This window comes from Pseudonaja textilis, chromosome 2 (genome assembly GCF_049901715.1).
Source record: "Pseudonaja textilis isolate UNSWEBS1 chromosome 2, rPseTex1.2, whole genome shotgun sequence".
Taxonomy (NCBI): Eukaryota; Metazoa; Chordata; class Lepidosauria; order Squamata; family Elapidae; genus Pseudonaja; species Pseudonaja textilis.
In genome coordinates, this window is record NC_141991.1 from 162,882,742 (window position 1) to 162,902,330 (window position 19,589).

The 19,589-nt window shown below is 38.9% G+C and overlaps 2 protein-coding genes across 3 annotated transcripts in view; both read left to right on the plus strand.

The window, feature by feature from the left end:
- Window positions 1–1,075: 1,075 nt before the first annotated feature.
- On the plus strand, window positions 1,076–15,836 carry ARL9 (ARF like GTPase 9). Its single transcript, XM_026712729.2, has 4 exons — window positions 1,076–1,391; window positions 6,478–6,646; window positions 7,387–7,562; window positions 10,769–15,836. Exons 1-4 carry the CDS (start codon window positions 1,212–1,214, stop codon window positions 10,946–10,948), a joined length of 705 nt encoding a protein of 234 aa, XP_026568514.2. The 5' UTR covers window positions 1,076–1,211; the 3' UTR covers window positions 10,949–15,836.
- Window positions 15,837–16,322: 486 nt separating this feature from the next.
- The window catches only part of SPMAP2L (sperm microtubule associated protein 2 like), a 39,655-nt gene continuing 36,388 nt past the window's right edge, over window positions 16,323–19,589 (plus strand). The window contains exon 1 of one of the 2 annotated variants that reach the window (XM_087926288.1): window positions 16,323–16,447. In XM_087926288.1, coding sequence (XP_087782414.1) covers window positions 16,429–16,447 — 19 coding nt within the window. In that variant the 5' untranslated portion in view covers window positions 16,323–16,428. The remainder of the gene's footprint in view (window positions 16,448–19,589) is intronic. The other variant, XM_087926289.1, reaches the window with a different exon arrangement.

Below are 19,589 nucleotides of genomic sequence, written 5' to 3' on the forward strand. Positions count from 1 at the left end.
GGCGGTAGTCTGTTCCTGGTTGGGAGGCACCAGAAAGACCCTACTGGGGTTATCTTTCTTGGACTGGGACTCTCCTGTTCCATGTACAAAACAAAACTTTTTTTGTGCACTTTCCTAATTTTTGTTAATATTTGAAGCTCCCATTTTATTGAACAGTAACACCACATTTGTTAAGTGAATCACTACCGCTGTTAAGTTAATAACATGGTTGTTAAGTGAATCTGGCTTCTCCATTGACTTTGTCAAAAGTTTGCAAAAGATGATCACATCTTCCCTGGACACTGCAACCATCATAAATATAAACCAGTTGCCAAGCATCCAAATGTAAATCACATGACCATGTGAATGCTGTGCTGGTCCTAAGTGTGAAAAATGGTCTTATGTCACTTTTTTGAGTAGTAACTTTGAACAGTCACTAAATGAATTGTTGTAAGTTGAGGGTGACCTGTAGTTGAATTATGTTTGAATAAGGTAAACCGTTCAGTTTACAACAACGCATAGCTCTTGGCAAGTTCCAAACAAAAAAACGTAAAAAAAAATTGGGAGGGGGGGGCAGAAGAAATAGGTTTTTAAAACACCAATGCATCTTGCAATTGCTATGTCATAAATAAAAAAAGACGAATGTTCCAGAAGTACTTAAACTTTTTAAAAGTCTAATTAGTTAATGGCTTCTTCTTGGTGGGTATAAAATATACACTGAATGTATTCAGAAAAGAGCCTATATTCGGGCTCGGACGACAGCATTGTTGGAGCTCATAAATGAAGTCGTAAAGCCTTTCCTTGCCCAAGAGGGAGGAAAAAAGGAAGCTACATATTAGTGGACAGACTGGAAGCCAAACGCCATGTCTTGCCCAAGTAATCTTCTCCTTGGCTGCCCAGAGCATCAGAGAGCTTGTATCACCAATCCCCCTCGCTTGCTTCTGCGAAAATAACTGCTCCGTAAATGAGCAGAGAGCTAGCGCTCTAGGCGCCAATTCCAACACGCCCGTTGACACAATACTAAGTAACTCGTCCGCTTGAAAGGAACCGCAGGCACTTTCCTTCCGGCACAGGCTGTTGCGGACGCAGCAGGCGCGGAGCCCCAACGAGAAGGGGCGGGCCTTGGAATCGGCGTCCGCCTCGGCAGCGGGGTGAGGGAGCGAAGGAAACGTCGCCGATCTTGTTGCGCCCCGTCCCGTCCGAGCTCTTTTCTTCGGGGCGGGGGAGGGGTCATGGCGGGCAGCCTGAGGCAATTCGCCTTCGTGGGCACTGCGGTTGCCGTCACCGGTGGGGTGGCCTATGCTGTTTGGCGCAATTACCAATCCTCCCAAGAGCCTCCGGGGCGCGAAGAGCAGCAGTCTCGGCTGCGGCTCGGGGTGCAAGAAGGAGACGCAGGCCCGCCGGCGGCACAGGTAGTGAACGCGTGGGAATTAACTTCCAAGGCTGCAAGTAGAGCCCCGTGCATTTAGGCGCGGTTCTTTTTCAGGAGAAGTCAAACGGGTAAAACACTGCAAAGTGTTTGTTGCTGCTCTCTTTTTCTCCACAAATGGAGTTAAGGAAGAATGGTTCTGGTGGGAACCGTGTTTCTGGGATATTGTTTCCTAATCTCAATATAGTATTCTGGGCGGAAAGAGGAAAGCATTTAGTATTTTTTTAGTATTTATTTGATTTGTCAATAGCTTACAAGATACAGGTATAAGAATAAATATTAATTTTGAATACACGAGATAGATACTTATAAGAAAAATAAAAAACAATAGGACAGGGACGGTAGGCACGATTGGTGCGCGGAAACAAAACTAGTTCAACATCAGCTTTCTGGAAAACCTTACAAAAGTGTGTGTGTGTGTGTTTATAGTAGTAGTAGTAGCAGATGGTTTAAAATTACGTGCTGGGTTGAAATTTGGGAGTCGGCATCCAGGAAGTCAAAACATTTGCTCCCGAGTAAGCACAGGTGGGATCAGACCACACTGCTGATGGGAGGTTATAAAAGAAGAAGAATGGAAACAAATCTTGCTTTATCCCACCCACTTAAAATCTGCCCCTTTGATTTTGGTTCCAACAGTCACTTTGAAGCAAATAATCCATAGAAGTTTGTGTAAAGCATAATTTTGTAAGGTATAATTTGTAAGGATTTTAAGATAGATAATATTGGGGGATTATAAAAAAAAAGTTACTTATTTAGAGTAGAAAAACTACTAGTTGATATATAACTTTTAAATAGCTCCTTATTCAGGAAAATAATTCTTCAAATACAGTCAGTTGTAATCAAGCCTGCAAACAAGAGTATCACCGAAAAACAAAGTGATATGACCATGCTTGGTGGAAGATTTTTGTTGTTTCCAATGTCTGGGTAAACCCCAAACAATTTGCAAACAGAATCCAACAATAATAGAAAAGTGGCCAAGACTGTAACTCCAGAATTTGTAAGCTCCTGGTACTTTTTAAATTATCTGAAGGTAGGCATAGATCTTAACTTTACAGATGTATTTATCTCTTTGAGATCATCAAAGGCTTAGATAAAATAAGTCAGGTAGAATCCTATTAATGCAGAGTAGAAAGAGATAAGAATAGAAATCTTCCAGAGGACTAGCCCTCCTTTGGTATTTTAGCAATTTGAATGCCAGACCACCTTGGTAGTGAGCCATTTGGAATTGTTTGTTTCATTGCTGTTGTGTACCCATATATTTTTCTTCACTTACTTAGTAATTAATGTTCTTAGAAATATTCAAGATCTGTCCTAATGAAATAAAACTCCAGAAGATTAAGCTTAGTAGCTATATCATTTATCACACATATTGTGCAATTAAAAAGCATATGAACAATACTCCAGTACTAGTTTAAAGTATTTTTAACAACCCTAGCACTTTTGTCCATTTAAAGTCAGAGTGACTTTTCAATTTTTTGAGTCTCTTAATTCAAAGTTATATGAGTAAAATTGTATTGTTCTAGCAGACAGACTAATGAGATCAAGTCCCTTATTGTTATAATAAAAGCTAAAAAGGAGCTCATGCGGATTTTATTCCACTAGTCCCGTGATGGCGAACCTATGGCACGCGTGCCAGAAGTGGCATGCAGAGCCATCTCTGCTGGCATACAAGCCGCCGCCCCAGATCAGGTCCACTGCACATGCGCGTGTACTTCCTGCCAGCCAGCTGATTGTTGGGTATATGATGTGCATGCGTGGGGGCAGGGGCGGGGTTGCGCATGCATATGCAGAGGCGCACGGTGCGTGTGTGGGGTTACATGTGCATGCGCAGGGGCGGGGGGTTGCGCGTGCATTGCATTATGGGTGCAGTCACACATGCACACACTTTCAGCACACGATGAAAAGGTTAGCCTTCACTGCACTAATCGTTGCCAACTTTCAGGGCAATGCCCATCTCTGTTTCAAGATCATTGAGTCAGCATTGTCCAAAGACATTTCTGTGGTCATTGGCCAGCATGATGTCATGGGGCATTGTTACTTTCCCACTGATGTGGTACCTGTTTATCCACTTGTATTTGCATGCTTTCAAACTGCTATGCTTTCTAAATAATTTTATGCTATTTAATCTGATTTATGTGCTTGTGTTAATAAAGGCAGGATAAAAATAATAAAACAATTGTTAACTTCTAAGGAATCTTAGTTGATCCTTTGGGTAGGAAAAGTACATAGTTATCCTGTCAAAAATAGAAAAACAAGACTATAAGCATAATTTAAAAGCTGGTAATTAATGGGGGATTTTAAGCATATAATAGCAAAAAATATCCCCAAACATCTGCAAGAACTACTGCAATTGAACTGGAATTAGTTCAGTTCTGAACTATTCTAGTTTTTATTTATTTCCCATCTTTATTATTTTTATAAATAACTCAAAGTAGCTAACATATCTAATACTTTTACATCCTGTTTTCCCCATAACATCAACAACCCTGTGAGGTGAACTGGGCTGAGAGAGATAGTGAGTGGCTCAAAATCACCCAGCTGGCTTTTGTACCTAAGGCAGGACTAGAACTCACAATCTCCCTGTTTCAAATCTGATGCTTTAACCACAAGATCAAACTAGCTGTCAGATTATTTATTTTTAAAATGAAAATTCATTAAATGAATTCTGCCTAAAGAGCCATGGTGGCTCTGTACTGCAGGCTACTTCTGCTGATCACCAGCTTCTGGCTGTTCGATTCTTACCAGACTCAAGGTTGATTCAGCCTACCATCTTTCTGAGGTTGGTAAAATGAGGATCGAGATTGTCGGGGGCAATATGCTGGCTCTGTAAACCGCTTAGAGAGGGTTGTAAAGCACCGGGAAGCAATATATAAGTGCTATTGCTAAATGAATTTACATCTTTCATAAAATATTGTGTATATATTGAGATACAACCATCAACAAGAGTATACTTTTGCTAGAATTAATGACATAATTTTCTAGACTACCGTGTTTCTCATATAATAAAGCCAGGTCTTATTTTTTTTTGAGCCCCGAAAAAAAATGGCTAGGCCATCTTTTCGGGGGTGACTTAATCCCCCCCCCCCTTGCATCTTTGGGCGGGCGGGCAGTGATGGCTTGGATGTTGACCTTGGCGTTGGTGGGGCACTTTGTATTGGGGTCAACGCAGGCAGCATCATATCCGGGTGTGCAACAAAAGTATTTCCTAACGGCAAGCCCTCCCACCATTCCCCCCCATTTCGCATATTTTAATATAGGCCTTAATTTGGGGGAGGGGCTTAATTTCATTTCATGCCTATAAAACATGCTGAGATTTCCTATTGGGGGAGGCCGTATTGTTGGAGAAACAGGGTAGTAAATTGTTATTTAAATAATTAAACTAAATCTTCCTAAAAAGGAATTATAAATTGAATCCCCCATTCTTTTGAACAAGAAATTTGTTAATTTAATAATTTTAATAACATGACAAGTGCTGAATGCTTTGTTATCAATTCAAGACTATCAGTGCCTCCTTTCTAACTAAAAATTAACCAATTCTCAGCTGTAGCTCAGAAATAGATACAGTAGAAGCTAGATTGAGATTTTTAATAGTCCTAGACCAGGATAGATATGTCACATGATGGCAACGTGACACAGTGAATTTGACCCGTGTCCTAGACCAAATCAACAGGACTTTTCCACCTAGCATCGTTCAGTTGTTTAAAGAATGGTTTTACTTTTTCTTCTTTGTGGTTTTATCACATGTTCTGTAATAATTGACAAATAATTTTGTATTTGCATGTAAACCAGCCCAGTTTTGTTCACAAAACTCTAGGTAACTTGGCTTGCCATCATTCCTATCTCTACTACTATTTTGAATCTGGCTTTACTATAGAGCAGGGGTCTCCAAACTTGGCAACTTTAAGACTTGTGGACTTCAACTCCCAGAATTCTCCAGCCAGCTATTTTGCTGGCTGGAGAATTCTGGGAGTTGAAGTCCACAAGTCTTAAAGTTGCCAAGTTTGGAGACCTCTGCTACGGAGACTGGAGGTACGATACGTTTGATTTGTTAAGGCAGCCCAACTTCAAGAAGACTTGGCTATATTGGCTGCCAGTTTAGTAACCAGTAGAAGATCACCAGATACCTATCCCAGCTATAAATGATAATATAAGTATAATTTTCATAATAATATGCATATTTTGGATAGCTGCTTATAGGCTTGTCTGCAATTTTAATCCCTTTCTTTAGTTTTCTAATGGACAGATTTCTAGGATAACTTTTCTGCTTTTACTTGTCTGCTGAGAACTCTTAAATATCTGTCAACCCACTCAGCTAATTCAATTAAGATAAGAAACAGTGAACTAGCATTCAACAATTGCTATAACAACATTTGGAAAATTAGCCATTTCAGTTTCTAAGCACCTTTTGTCACTTGTAACAATTTTATGCTGAATTAGCCAAAATAAATCTAATTAAACCATTTGATAGGTACAGTACTTAACATTGAATAATGTAACTATGCTGACCTAGAAATCTAACCCAATTTATGTCTGGTTGGCATAATGTGTATGGTCATTTATTAGTAAGTAAAGTTGACCATATTGGTTTCACTCAGAGGTGGTATTCAGCAGGTTCCACCCAGTTCTGGAGAACCGGTAGCGGAAATTTTGAGTAGTTCGGAGAACTGTTAGCAGAAATTTTGAATAGTTCAGAATTCTACCTCTGACTGGCCCCATACCCATCTATTCTCTGCCTCCTGAGTTCCAGCTGATCGGATGGGTTTTCTTTTGTTGCCCTGCACAGGAGAACGGAACTGGAAAGCAGGTTAGTGGGATGGGGAGGGAAGGGGATTTTGCAGTATTCTTCCCCTGGAGTGGGGCGAGAATGGAGATTTTACAGTATCCTTCCCCTGCCATGCATACCATGCCCACAGAACCGGTAGTAAAAAATGTTGAATCCTATCACTGATTTCACTCATAACTCCATTATTTTATTTGTTCAAATGTCTGCTAAATTTAAAACAATCATACAAGCTTTACTTTTATTGTATCTGTCTTTTCTGATAATTCTTTCATCTTCTATTTTGTAGGATAAACCATCTAACAAGCAAATCTTGGTTCTAGGCTTAGATGGGGCTGGAAAAACCAGTGTTCTCTATTCACTAGCAACTAACCACGTAAAGCGCAACACAGTTCCCACCAAAGGTTTCAATGCAGTGTGTGTAAACACAGAAGAAACGAAGATGGAATTCTTGGAAAGTAAGCATATCTATCTTATAAGGAAACATTTTTAAAAAATCATCTATTTATATGCCTTCTCAACAAAACAGTGCTGTAAAAATCTCCCGCTCCCATTTCCCTGATAAAATACTGGTGTGTTAAAGTTTTGTTTCCAATATTACTGGTTTATATTAACCAATACAGTATAATTAGTAAAATTTTATCTATTTTCCTCATTGAGATTAAATATTAGGAATACTTTAAAATGTGTTATAATAATTATGTTATCCTTGTATAATTGTTACAGTAAAGGCATTCTAATAAAGATAGATATTATAAAACTCATTAGATTATATCCTGTTGGGTCTTGATTCCTACACTTAGCTTTTCACTTTTAAAAAGTTAACCTATAGAATGAGGGAAAAGGTTTGGAAGAATATGATTTGGGTCAAACTACAAGGTCTTATTTTTATACACACACACATATATTCAATTTAAAAACTGCTGTGTCATAAGATCCATCCCATCTGTTGGTCATTAAATAGACCTCATATTGTCATTTTTTATTCTATATCTTAATTCCAATTGAATGTATGTGCTTTCAACTTAAGTGTTTTTCTGCTATATTTTGAATTATGCACGATAATTTTCTATCATGTACTTCAGCATTTCCATGAAATGGGTTTGAAATGCAGCTGCCTCCTATTGAAAGTTTTACTATGCTGATGGGAGTTTTAACTGATAATTGCTGATTGTTTTCCTATATTACTGATTTACAGTTGGGGGCAGTGAGTCTTTAAGAGAGTATTGGAAGATGTATATGCCGAGAGTCCTGCTACTGATCTATGTTGTAGACTCAGCAGATCACGAACGTTTCCCAGTTGCAAAAACACTTCTTCATCAGTTGGTCCAGAATAATTCTACATTGCCAGTAATGATTCTAGCCAATAAGCAGGTAAATATAAGCTGCAGAACCCACAGCAGAAATGGTAGCTTTGTGGTGTATGTGTGTGTAAAACCTTAATACTGTAACAGTTTCTAGCCTGGTGCCTTATCCACTACACCAAACTGGGTCTCCATATAGGAACATAGTAATATTATAGTACAGTACAGTGGCTTCAAATCCCTGACAAGCTTCCCGACCCATATTTTACAAGCTTCCTGTACTTACACATGGCAAATCATATGTGATTTCTATCTATAAAACCTAAATACTGAGTGCTATTCTCTTGTATCATTACCGTAGTCGGGATTATTTAAATCTGAATAATCATTGGACTTTATCTTTAAGTTAAAGAGACAATTGTTGAGACAGATGTCACGATGTGAGAGCATTTACTAAGATATTTGCCAAAGCCAGCTAACAGTAGCATGTTAGGTTATGTTTGTTCTTCAAAAGTTTCCAGCTTCCATTTTAAAACTTCCTCGTTGTCCCCTGGTGGAATCAGCAAATATAAAATGTATCTTTTTTTATTATGCAGTTTACCTTCTAAGTTAGTTGGATTCTACCTTTGTTAGTCGTTGCATACAGGTAGTTCTCAACTTACAACCATTTGTTTAGCAACCAGAATTATTTCGGCACTGAGTTATGCTCACCCTTACAACAGTCATACAGTGTCTCTTGTGGTCACATGATCAAAATTTGGGCCCTTGGCAAGTGACATGGATTTATGATGGTTGCAGCATCCCAGGGTCATGTCACCATTTTAAATTTTCTGATGGCTTCTGATAAATCAGTGGGGGAAGTCAATTTGCTTCTCTTAATGAACTCAGTGATCCACTCAATGGCCACGGCAAAAAAAGATTGTAAAAGCAGGTGTGGTTCACACTGAGCAAGAGGTCCCAAATGTGGTCAGAAGTCAAAGACTAGCCAATAACAGTTTTCAATCTCAAATACCAATAGAGCCTCCTGCAAGAGAAGTAAGGGTTCAATGTTATCTGAAAACTGATGAAGGGCGGAGGGGGGGAAATTGACAGATAAATATCTGATTTATCATCCCGGCTTCCTATAGCAGTAAAGAGCAGCAGAGAAAGAATAGAAACTGGTGAGGTCTCACAATACAAATGCTGAGCAGAAATCACCAACTGTCGATCTGTGGTATTATTGCTGCAGATAGGAAAGGATCCATCCATCTCTTCATAATCTGTATTATTCTGGTGGGATCTATTTATTTATTTTCTCTTTCAAGATAGCTGCTAATTGGTAAAATTACCGTATTTCCCCATCTATAAGCCACCCCTTTTTTCCAAAATTTTCAAGCCCAAAAAGTAGGGGGGTGGCATATACAAAGCAGGTACACTTTTTATACGTGAAAAATGCATAAAATAATAAAGTAGGAATAAACTGGTTTTCCAGCAGTATGCTATACTTTTTTGTAAAAATTGTACGTGAGGATACGATTACGAGTGCGAGTACGCGATAGAAATGCATACGCTAGGCATCGGCCTGAATGCTTCGTTCCTACTCTCGTTCCGATGCGTAGATTGCTAGCGTCGCCCGCACCGCTTTCGGCGTCATGACCGAAGTTGTAGATCTAGACGTCGAATTTTGTTTCTTTGTAAATTTTCTTTCTTCATAACTTGTTTCTCTAATAAAATATTTTTTTCAAAACTTCACAGTCCAAAAATTGGGGGGGTGGCTTATACAAAGGGGGTGCTTATACATGGGGAAATACGGTATAATAGCAGTATGCAAAAAGCAAATCCCATCTAGTCAATTTATTTATGTTATCAAACTAATAAGAAAAACAAGGAACCTCGAAGCAAGTTACACATCATATACAAAAACTGTTATGCCATCCTTAGAAGATTAATCTGTAATAATTTTGATTGACACTCATTTGGGGCTTAGTTTCTCAGCCTCAGGGAGGCGGGGGGGCAGCAATAAAGTACTATTTTGTCATATAGGTAAGAACTGTGAACTTAGAACTTGAAACTGAAAAAAAACAAATCCAGGCAGATAACCTTTCTTTACCACAATTGCGAATTGATTTTGTCTTTTCTGACACCAAAATCTGTATAGGACCAGTTAAGATACAGGTATAAGCTAAGTTGTCAAGGATTCCATTGTGCATAAAGAAAGGGATTGTATTAAGCACAAGCCCTTTGAAGATGGGATCCATTGCTCCGGATTTCAGAGAGAAAACAGATGGAAGAATAATTAAATGATCTGATACTGTTCAACAGAGGACAAAGTAATATTACAGCATTTTAATCTGTTAGGATATTCAGAATTTAAATTTCTCTTTTAGAGCAATCGAATTTTTCCAGCCTCATACAGCAAGAGACTGCTGAATTCATATCCATCAAAACGCTATCTCAGAGAATCTTAACAAACACAATGGGTTTTTAATCTTTTGCATGTGTGTGGACACTCATGTTCAATCATGGTTAATTACTGGTTACTGCCTGAATTAATCCTTGCAGTTTTCTTTGCAAATCTTTGGGACTAGTTTGCTATTACTTCCTTTGTAGGGCTGAAAGAGAAAAGGTATTCCCGATTTTTATTCATTCAGGAATAAAACTAATAAATTTAAATATCACCCTGAGAAATATTTCAGTATGTACTGTCTCTTACAAGTACAGTGGAGAAAAAACTATGGGGAAGATTCCATTCTGAAAAGATTCCATGTAAGAAACATTGATCTTATACAGGAAAGTTAAACAGTCAGATCTGGTTAAAACTTGAATGAGATACACTCAAGAAATTGCAGCAATATAGATTGAAAAGAAATAATGGAAGAAGACAACTGTTTCCATATTGTGTCTGTATCTAAAAAGGAAACGGATATGATAGCTAAGATTTGGAGCAGACTTCCTACAGGTTTGTTGGATTTCTTATGTATCCACCACTGTCCTACAGATCTCCCCCAGTGCTTGAACAACAGAAAAACGCTGCTTCTGGGACATGATAGCAAGAGTGGTGGCCCAAATGTCAGTTGTAAATTTGGCCCTTTTAATTTCATTTACTTATATCTGGTATGAAGGACCCATTTCATGAAAAGCTGGTATAATAAAATAATAAATTCTTTGCCCCTGGGAATATTGTTTCTTCACAGTTTTACTAGGTGTTTTGACAGGTCTGTGGGGGAAATTATTGCAACCCTGCTTTGAAAAAGACAAACTGAATAGATTAACATATTTCTTTCTTTTGTTGGACAGGATCTTGCAGGCGCATATTGTATTACAGACATTCATGACGCTTTGGCTTTATCTGAAATTGGAGATGAAAGGAAGATATTTCTGATTGGTACACATGTGGCAAAGGAGGGCTTAGAGATCTCTTCCAGCTTGAAAGATACCCGGGAACTGATTACGCAGCTGGTGTCAGAAATTCTGTGATAATGAGATGGAACGGAATGCCATAATAGGACATGCAGCAGGAACTATGAATAGCATCTCTTCAAATCCTGGTGCCAATCAAACCTCAGATACAGAATTGCTATGAAAATGATTTTGAAATGGAAAGAAATTGTGTTTTGTTTAGAAGTGCTTTAGCAGAAAAGGAGGCCAGTACGCACTGAGAGCCCAACATTTCTACATATAATACGTATTTCTCTGAAACATTTCTTTTTCTAGGTTGTTTCATATTTGATCACTCCTTCAATTTAAATGCATATTTCTGTGTCAGCTTTCCTTTTTTTTAAAAAAAGATACTATTGTGTAGACTTCAGAGGGGGCCAAAGTTGTTAGCCTGGCTAAATACTGATTTTCTCTTATATACAGGGCATAGAGAAAAGATTATACCTTATGAGTGTTTTAGGGACTAGATCAGGGATCTTCAGACTTGACAACTTTAAGACTTGTGGACTTCAACACCCAGTCATGTTAGCTCAGGAATTCTGGGAGTTGGAAGTCCACGTCTTGAACTTGCTAAGTTTGGAGACCCTTGGATTAGATATTTCATGTTAAAATAACTGTAGGGGATATAAATTATTTTCTTACTTGAGAAAAATTTAATGGAAAACACATACAGAAGTATACCTATTGCTGATCTTTCCTTGAGACTCTCCAAGGAAGAATAATTAAGCAGAACTACTCTACAGTTTTCTTAGTATTAGCTCAGTTTTGTTCATTAACAGTATTGCTGAATTCAATCCTGGAATTAAAAAAATTAGGATATAGTATTGATACTTTGGACGTTGATGTTCGATGAGACCTCTGGAAATACGATTAGACAAGAAAACAATACAGAATTACAGAAAAAATCTAGAGCCCTCACTTGAGGCACAAGTTACCAAATTCAAATTATATTTTAAGCATAAGATGGACCATTGAGAAGTCTATAATGCTGGCAAATGTTGAAGAAAAAAGAAGAGGATAATTGGCAGCAAAGATGATGGACTTGATTACAAAAGTAAATGGGGCATCATTGGAAGATCTTAATGTTAGGGGCAAAAAGCATCCTGGATAAGGCCAAAGTCCATAAAAACATCTTAATCTCCACTAAATTGCATGCTCACATTTCATCAGCTTTAGTGTGTGTTCCGTTAGCATCTCCGTTCTATCAATTTCTTCTCTAATATTTATTTACTGTTTAATCCCTTAAAGTTGTATTTTTTCAAATCAAGAGAAATGAGCCCTTCTTTAAAACTGGCTTTTCAATCAAATGATCAAGTTCCAAGGCCAGTATTAGTAGATTTTAATGGTAGCATAGTAGCTAATAATGTGCCTGTGCTCCAGCATTTTAATATCCTGGACTTCTGCCTAATTGGGTTGGTTCATTGGAAATCTAAAGATAAAAAACATTGATATGGAGAATGAGTGAGAATTGATATGAGAATTAGTAGAGTGGAATTTGCTTCATTTGGTAAAATTTGCCCTGAAGGTCTTCAGGTGATAGGGTAAATTCACCTTTTGGGACTCCAGAGGAACTTCTGTTGTAGAATACATGCTGATTTCTGAAGATTCTGTCTGTTACTGTTCAATTTTAGTATTAACTTCCACCTTGATAGTAAACACATCATTAATAGAGTCCTTTTTCTTGACTCTACAAAATGAGGACAACTGCCCCTCAATCTTGCCCCATCTGCTTTGTTGCTCATCTGATAGATACCAGCCAATACAGTATAGTACAGTGTTTCTCAAAGTGATTCTTTCAGGAGTCTGCAAAATCAAAATTATGTGCCAGCTTATGTTGAAAAACAATACACTATTAAAATGCCATCAAATGAAAAGCAGTAAGAGTAGCACTGTATTAATTTTTAATACAGTAAATGTTGATAAATGTAACTCGTGCAAGTAACAGCTATTTAAGTTTTAAAAGTGGGAAGGAATCCTGGAAAGAAAAGTAAGAAACATTACTAAAATGCTGCAACCTAATTTCTTAAATCATAGGTCAACCATTTAAAACAAATCATTTGTACAATCAATGATACTTCTAACATTTTTTGTCACTGTTCAGAGAAAAGTGACAGATTTATCTCAGAACTGCCTAATCAAACTCCAACCCTTTGTTCAAATAAACAGCCCAAACCTTGGTTTTTAAGAATTTTGTTAGCTATACTAACCCAGCTTATAGAAGTGCTCAGTTCAGCAGTGATTCTCCCTATTATGAAACATTGCTGGTACTGAAGGAATGGTTTAAAAAAACTCTTAATGAGATAAGAGTTCCAACAGGCAATAATAAATAAGGATGATTGTTCTAGCATCTTATTTCATGTTAAACCTGGCCCCGGTGCTAATGAATTATCTTTAGAATCCAGATAAAATATTTTGGTAACTTACTTTGTGCACCCTTTGGTGGTAATTCTCTTGGCTCACCGTATCTGATCCATACCCAGACTGGTCCCCACCTTTACACAAACGGATCACTAAAACTGATTTTCTTAGTTTAAAAATGGTACACCCCAGGTAAAAGTAGGATTATGCCAGAGTAGTTGAAAACAAATCCTTATTGGTGATAGCCCTCCTACTTACTGCCATTAATAATTCTTCACCCCAAATAATTAGTAAATCCTATCATCTATTATACAAGTAAGGCAATAGGCAAAGCCAATTAATTATTGCTCAATTAAATTAATGCCAATAATTAATAAATTTATACTCAATTTTTAACCATAAACTTTTATAGACTGCATGTATTTGGAGAATATCTTAACACCCCAAACAATATGCTTTAACCCTGGATTCCACCATGGATCGATGTGCAATTCTGCACTCTTTAGCTGAAAATTATTTCTAGCCTAATACTGCTTTCATTATTTAAGTCCTTGAGAGAGTCTATGAGGAAATTACCTGCAGCGAGCTTCCATTGATCATCACTTGTCAAATTGATAATTTTGCTACATCAGGTACAACACAGGTTAGAAGCAATTGTAATGGCAATTTAACAACTCTTGTCCACAAAGAGGTCAAACAGTGTTGTAACCTTGACCCCTTATTGTTTAACTTCTATATAAATGACATTGATGTAGCTCTTTTTACACCACAGTTCCATCACCCCCAACATTTACCCACTAAACTATTACAATCCTTTTGTATGCAGATGCGTTCAGCTGATCTGTAATTCAAAAGGGCCTTCCATAGATGCCTAGCTGCCATAATGTCCTGTTCTAGGGAATTTCTTGATAGCAACTACTATACTCTCAAGTTTAGGCTTCTTTAAAATACACCTTAAGTCCTTTCTTAAATGGAAAATTAATGAGTTGATTAGGTCAAGAGTGAAGAGGAGAAATAAGAGGCAGTTGAGGATGTTTTATTACAATGCCAGTTTTATGCATACTGGCTTAATTCTCCCGTGCTAAATGTTCTATCAGGTCAACAAGCATCTCTTACCTGAACTCTGGACCAATGTTAATAGCTACTTTTTCTGTTAACTAGTATGAAAATCAGCTCTGGGTTGACATTGATAAACTGGGGTAGTCACCAAAGGTTATACAAATATAACCTTCAGATTAACAAGGGCAATTCTGGCACTCCAGTTGCTGTGGTTAAGGAAATCATTGTGGTCATTAAAGCAAGGACATCACATGGTTGCTATTTGCAACCTTCTGCAGGTTCTCCATTGACTTTGTCGGAAATCAGCAAATAAGGTTGCAAGTGGTGACTGCCTGAGTGTGGGGTGCTAAAATGGTAGGAATTCCAGGAGAACCAGGCAAAAATACCACTGTTCAAATGATTCTAAATGAATGGTTGTTAAGCAGTAAGCACCTTAAACACCCATTAGATAGCCAATTATGCCACTTTGTTCCATTTGTAACAAATATAGCTTGGTTCCGCAAGCTATAAGCTCATGGTGACATTTTAGTTTTAAGAAAATATTAAGAATTTTGATTTGATTGTAGGCTTAGCTGGTTGATATATTTTAGATCGCTCATATGGATCTTATTTCTTATTTTCATATTGTATTATATAATTTATTTGTCATTTAATAATACTAGTAGTCTTAATATAAATTCCTTGAAGAATTGAGAGAGTTTTGAAAAGTTTTTAAGTACCCCATATAACATTGGAATAGTGTCTTTATTTTTCATTATGTCTTGTTTTTATTGTCGTAATAACTTTATAGTCCACTCAGAAAAGTTGCTGTCAAAACTCTGCAAAGATGAATCTGGCTATGTGTTTACAAGGCCTCAGCCAATTCAAATGCGATATCAAGCTCCTTCCTTTGCCTATTTTCACACAATCAGCTGTCACTTTTAGAGCATCAGCCAGAATGACCCAAAAGTCAAAGCCTGCTCTTCAGAACTGAGTTGTGATTTTTTATAATAGAGTGGTAAAGTTTTAAAACATTCCTCCACCCAGTTTTCTGTCTTAAAACCGCAAGCCTGGATATTTCCCCTGTGAATTGGGGGCAGGGACAATTAATGGGAAAGGTTTCCTGTGAAATATTAATGGTGGAGGAAGGGAGGTATTATCCTCTCATTCTTTGCTTTACCATGTGACATTATCTTTCACAACTTTTGGTGGCTTTGCATAGAGAAGCCTGGTGGTGGCTCCTGTGATCTAATCACACTGAGTATTATTGCAATTTTCAGCACAGAGGTACTTTTATTAATGCAATAAAATTCTCCTTTAAAAAATATTTGGTGGTGGTGGTAGTAGTAGTGTGCCAGGTTACATTGACATTGGCAAGAAAATGTAACAAAGACGCTGCTTTGGCTTTTAAAACAAGTTTAAAAATCTTTCAATTTTTTTGTAAGAATAAAAACTACCAAACTTTTCTAGAATGTTTTCTGCTTGAATGTTAAAACTTTCTTCTTTATTAAACTAGAATATTTTTCTTCAAGTGTGCATTTTACTGACATAAACGTATTGCACCATGTTCCCTTGCAATGATCACTTGTTTTTTACTAAGACGAATGCATCCTGAAGAAGGTGATAGAAATGTCTGACTCCCTTTCCTTGGTTTTCAGGGTTTTTAAAGTAGTGCTTCTCAATCCCAGCAACTTTTAAGTCATGAGAATTTCAAGTCCCAGGTTGCATATTGACTGAAGAGTCCTGGGAGTTGGAGCTGCTGAGGCTGAAAAACACTGTTTTAGAGGACTGCAAACAGATGGATAGGGAATATTCATGTTACATATAGTAACAAAGGGAAGGAAAGCAATGGTAATAATTTGCACAGAATCCTCTTGCATAGAAAAGCAATTAAATTGAAGGCCTGGCCGAAGTCTGTGGATTGTGCACTGTTAAGAATAAGGGCACCTGCGAATCCTACCTGCCCTCCCGCGGCACAGAAAGTAAATTCAGAGAAAGAGAAACAAACGGCGGTGGTTCCCCCGGTTGCCGTGGCGACGGAAACAAAGAACGTAAGAAGCACCGCTTTTCTCCAACTGCAAACTGCGACGTGAGCTAGGAGAAGCAGGGAATTGTCGCGCAGGATGGTGGAGCCACGATCAGGTCAGTAAAGGAAACTGTCTTTCCGGGTAGAACCTGCCCTCTGTTGGGCATTGCAATTATGACGCTTCGCGGAATGAGATCCGTCTGTGCATAGCATGGATTTCCGGGGGAGTGGAAAGCAACGATACTATTTTTGATTTAAGAGGGAAAAGGGGCTTGAAAGGCAAGCTATCATCACTATCTTGGCTAAATAGGTCCTTCTGCTTTATTCTTCTGTGTTTAAAGGCAGGAAGGTTGTACTGATTGTACTGTATAGTACATAAAATTATATATTGCAATGTCCTACCTGTCAACGAATACTTCAGCTTCAAACACAACAATACAAGAGCACACAATAGTGTGGTGGTCTCTCATGAAAAGAAGACACTACGCAAAGTTGTCTTGGGATGAGAGCGCAGAGAGAACTCCGAAACCCTCTTTTATTAGAAGCAATCTTTGTTAACGTAGCAATTTTGTTAATGTCCTATCACAAACGTATTACATCACACAACATGCACTGATCATTCGCATAAAGCATACAAGGCTGCAGAGTTTAAGTTTGCTACAGTTCTGGTTAAGAAATGGCAACAATTTGTCTTTGCTCCTTGCTCCGTGTTCCAGCCAACCACCAGAAGGCTCCCTTGTCCTAGCACGTACACAAAGAACAAAGAATCATAGTTCCCACATCTCCCCTGTTTTTCCTTTTTAAGAGACAGGGAGTGTTTTAGTCCCAATAAAAGTCTTTGTCAGGTGCGTAGGCAAGAGTGCTGTGCATGCTGATGTTATCCACGGTGTTCGTGACTTCTTCAACCATCACAAACATCTTGTCCTCGTCTGGGTCGTCACAGGTTGGCTCTCCTATCTCATTTTCCGATGGCAGTGGTTCATATGTGTTAGTTATTTGTTGATTCCAGAGAGCCATTACCTGTGCAGTGGCTTTTTTCTCAGCCAAGAGGGATAAACTGTTAGAAATAGTGCGTACAAAGATGGGTAATACACAAGGCAATACAACACATCCCGCAGCAATCATACCAATGAGCGCTACAATAGCTTGCAAACCAGGCAATTTTGGGAACCAGGATCCAAACATGTCTCTAAAATCAAGACCTAAAAAACGATATTGTACCCCTTTAGATTCAGGTAAGTGAGTGTACAAGCAAATGGGATTACATTTGTCAGTGGTACATGAAGTAGAGCTTGATTTAACAGTGATATTAATATTTTGAGGGCCTCTTACTTGAGCAGAGTCAATAGGTGGGGTGTACCAGTAGTTGTAAACAGTGGTGGCCCCCACGTTAGTCCCGGACACCTTTTGAAAGAGATATTTCTTTTCCTGTAGATAAGATCTCTGCCAGCTGTGTGAGCCGCAGCTAACTCCTGCAGCGTTGTTAGGACCTTGACCTTTGCTGATGGCAAGGCAAGCATCAAAGCATACTGAGGTGTTGGTATACCCCCCCCCCCGAGTGACATTATGGGTTATGTACCCAGTTTTTGTTTGACTGGTAGAGAACATTCCTGCAAGAACAGAACTGGAGCCACCTTTGTATGCATAGACATATAGGGATGCTGTAATGGGTCCCACTTCCTTGGGCTCATAGCACTGAATGCCTTCGGCAGTGTAACATCGCGCATATTGAGTGCTGTTATGCAGACAAGGGGAGACCATCGTGAAGTTGCACTCAGGCTTCAAGGTAGGATAGATCAGGGTGGATTGCGAGTAGTTTTGATGCAGGCGTCACAGGAGGATGGGGTGGCTGTTGTATCGGCAGGAACAATGTGGAAACCCAGGAGGCAAATGATGAATGCAGTGGGCAGCTTCATGATGCTGATGTAGGCAAGGCTGGTTTGGGTAGAAAAGGCCTCACTTGTCGTCCGGGGACCCAGGTGGTGGCGTTGTTGTAGGAAACAGCCACGTACCCTCATCCCCAGGTTATAAGTTCAGCTGGCCCGTGCCATGTGGGATCTGGCAACTGTCGAAAGTAGACTGGAGGTCTAGGAGCATCCTTGGATGGAGAGCAAAAGTGTCGAGAGGCAGCAGAAGAAGCAGGTGTGCCAGACTCATTCAGGAAATTCAGTGTAAATAAGCACAAGTTAAGCTTGTTTTGCAGCGTGGGTAGCCCTGGGGTGAGTTTCCCCATCGAGTTTTGAACTTTGTCAAGAGCATTCTTTAGGGTCAGATTGGCTCTTTCTACTATGGCCTGCCCTTGAGAATTGTATGGAATGCCAAATTTGTGCAAAATGCCCCATTGTTTACAAAAGGTAGCAAAGTTGGAACTAGTATAGGCGGGGCCATTATCAGTTTTTAATTCTGAGGACTTTCCCAGGCACGCAAATGACTGGATGCAGTGGTTAATGACATGTTTTGTGGTCTCTCCTCTTTGCGGGGAGGCCATGATGAACCCTGAGTATGTGTCCACTGAAACATGGATATATTTCCATGGTGCAAAAGGCGCATACTGGGTTACATCCATTTGCCAAATTTGGCAGGCTTTTAAGCCTCTGGGATTTACTCCCATTGGCAGGGCAGGGGCTTGCTTGCTGCAAGTAGGGCATTGTTGAATAATTGCAGCAGCCTCTTGGGCGGTGATTTGGAATTCCTTCATAAGAGCCCTTTTATTTGATGAAAATAATTATGACTGTCCCAAGGGGTTAGGGGAGAAAGAGAGAAAACGGATAGAATAGTCGCAGCGGATGCGGCTGAGTAACTTTGGTGCGCCATTGCCCTTCTGAAAACCAGGCACAGGCACCATATTGCTTCCTTCCATCTGCATATATAGTGATCGCAGAGGGAATGGGGGCTGTGGATTCTATTAATTGCCAATTAAAAGGAACCAGCTTAAGTAAATTAAGCCGGTCATCTGCAGGGAGATGGCAGGAAATAGTCACCGGCCATTCTCCCATTACAATTTGTAATGACTCTGAATTCAATAGCATTACCTCCCAATCGGACAATGACATGGGAACATATAGTACAGAGGGTTCAATAGCCATTAGGGCTTTACAACATTGACGCCCTTTGTGAATAAGTATAGAGAAGAGCAAAGGTTTGGAGTTAATGGATTTACGATGGGTATGAGGCAGATGTATCCATTCTAGGATGAGAAGTTTAGAGAGACTTCAAGCAAGAATTGCAGTAGGTAAGCACAGAAGGGAGAGCAAGAGA

Excerpts from the sequence above, each read along its gene's own strand:
- ARL9 (XM_026712729.2), top strand. The coding sequence starts at position 1,212 with ATGGCGGGCAGCCTGAGGCAATTCGCCTTCGTGGGCACTGCGGTTGCC. Across the intron at positions 6,647-7,386 it reads GAAGATGGAATTCTTGGAAA|TTGGGGGCAGTGAGTCTTTA; the intron begins GTAAGCATATCT and ends ACTGATTTACAG. Across the intron at positions 7,563-10,768 it reads TGATTCTAGCCAATAAGCAG|GATCTTGCAGGCGCATATTG; the intron begins GTAAATATAAGC and ends TTTGTTGGACAG.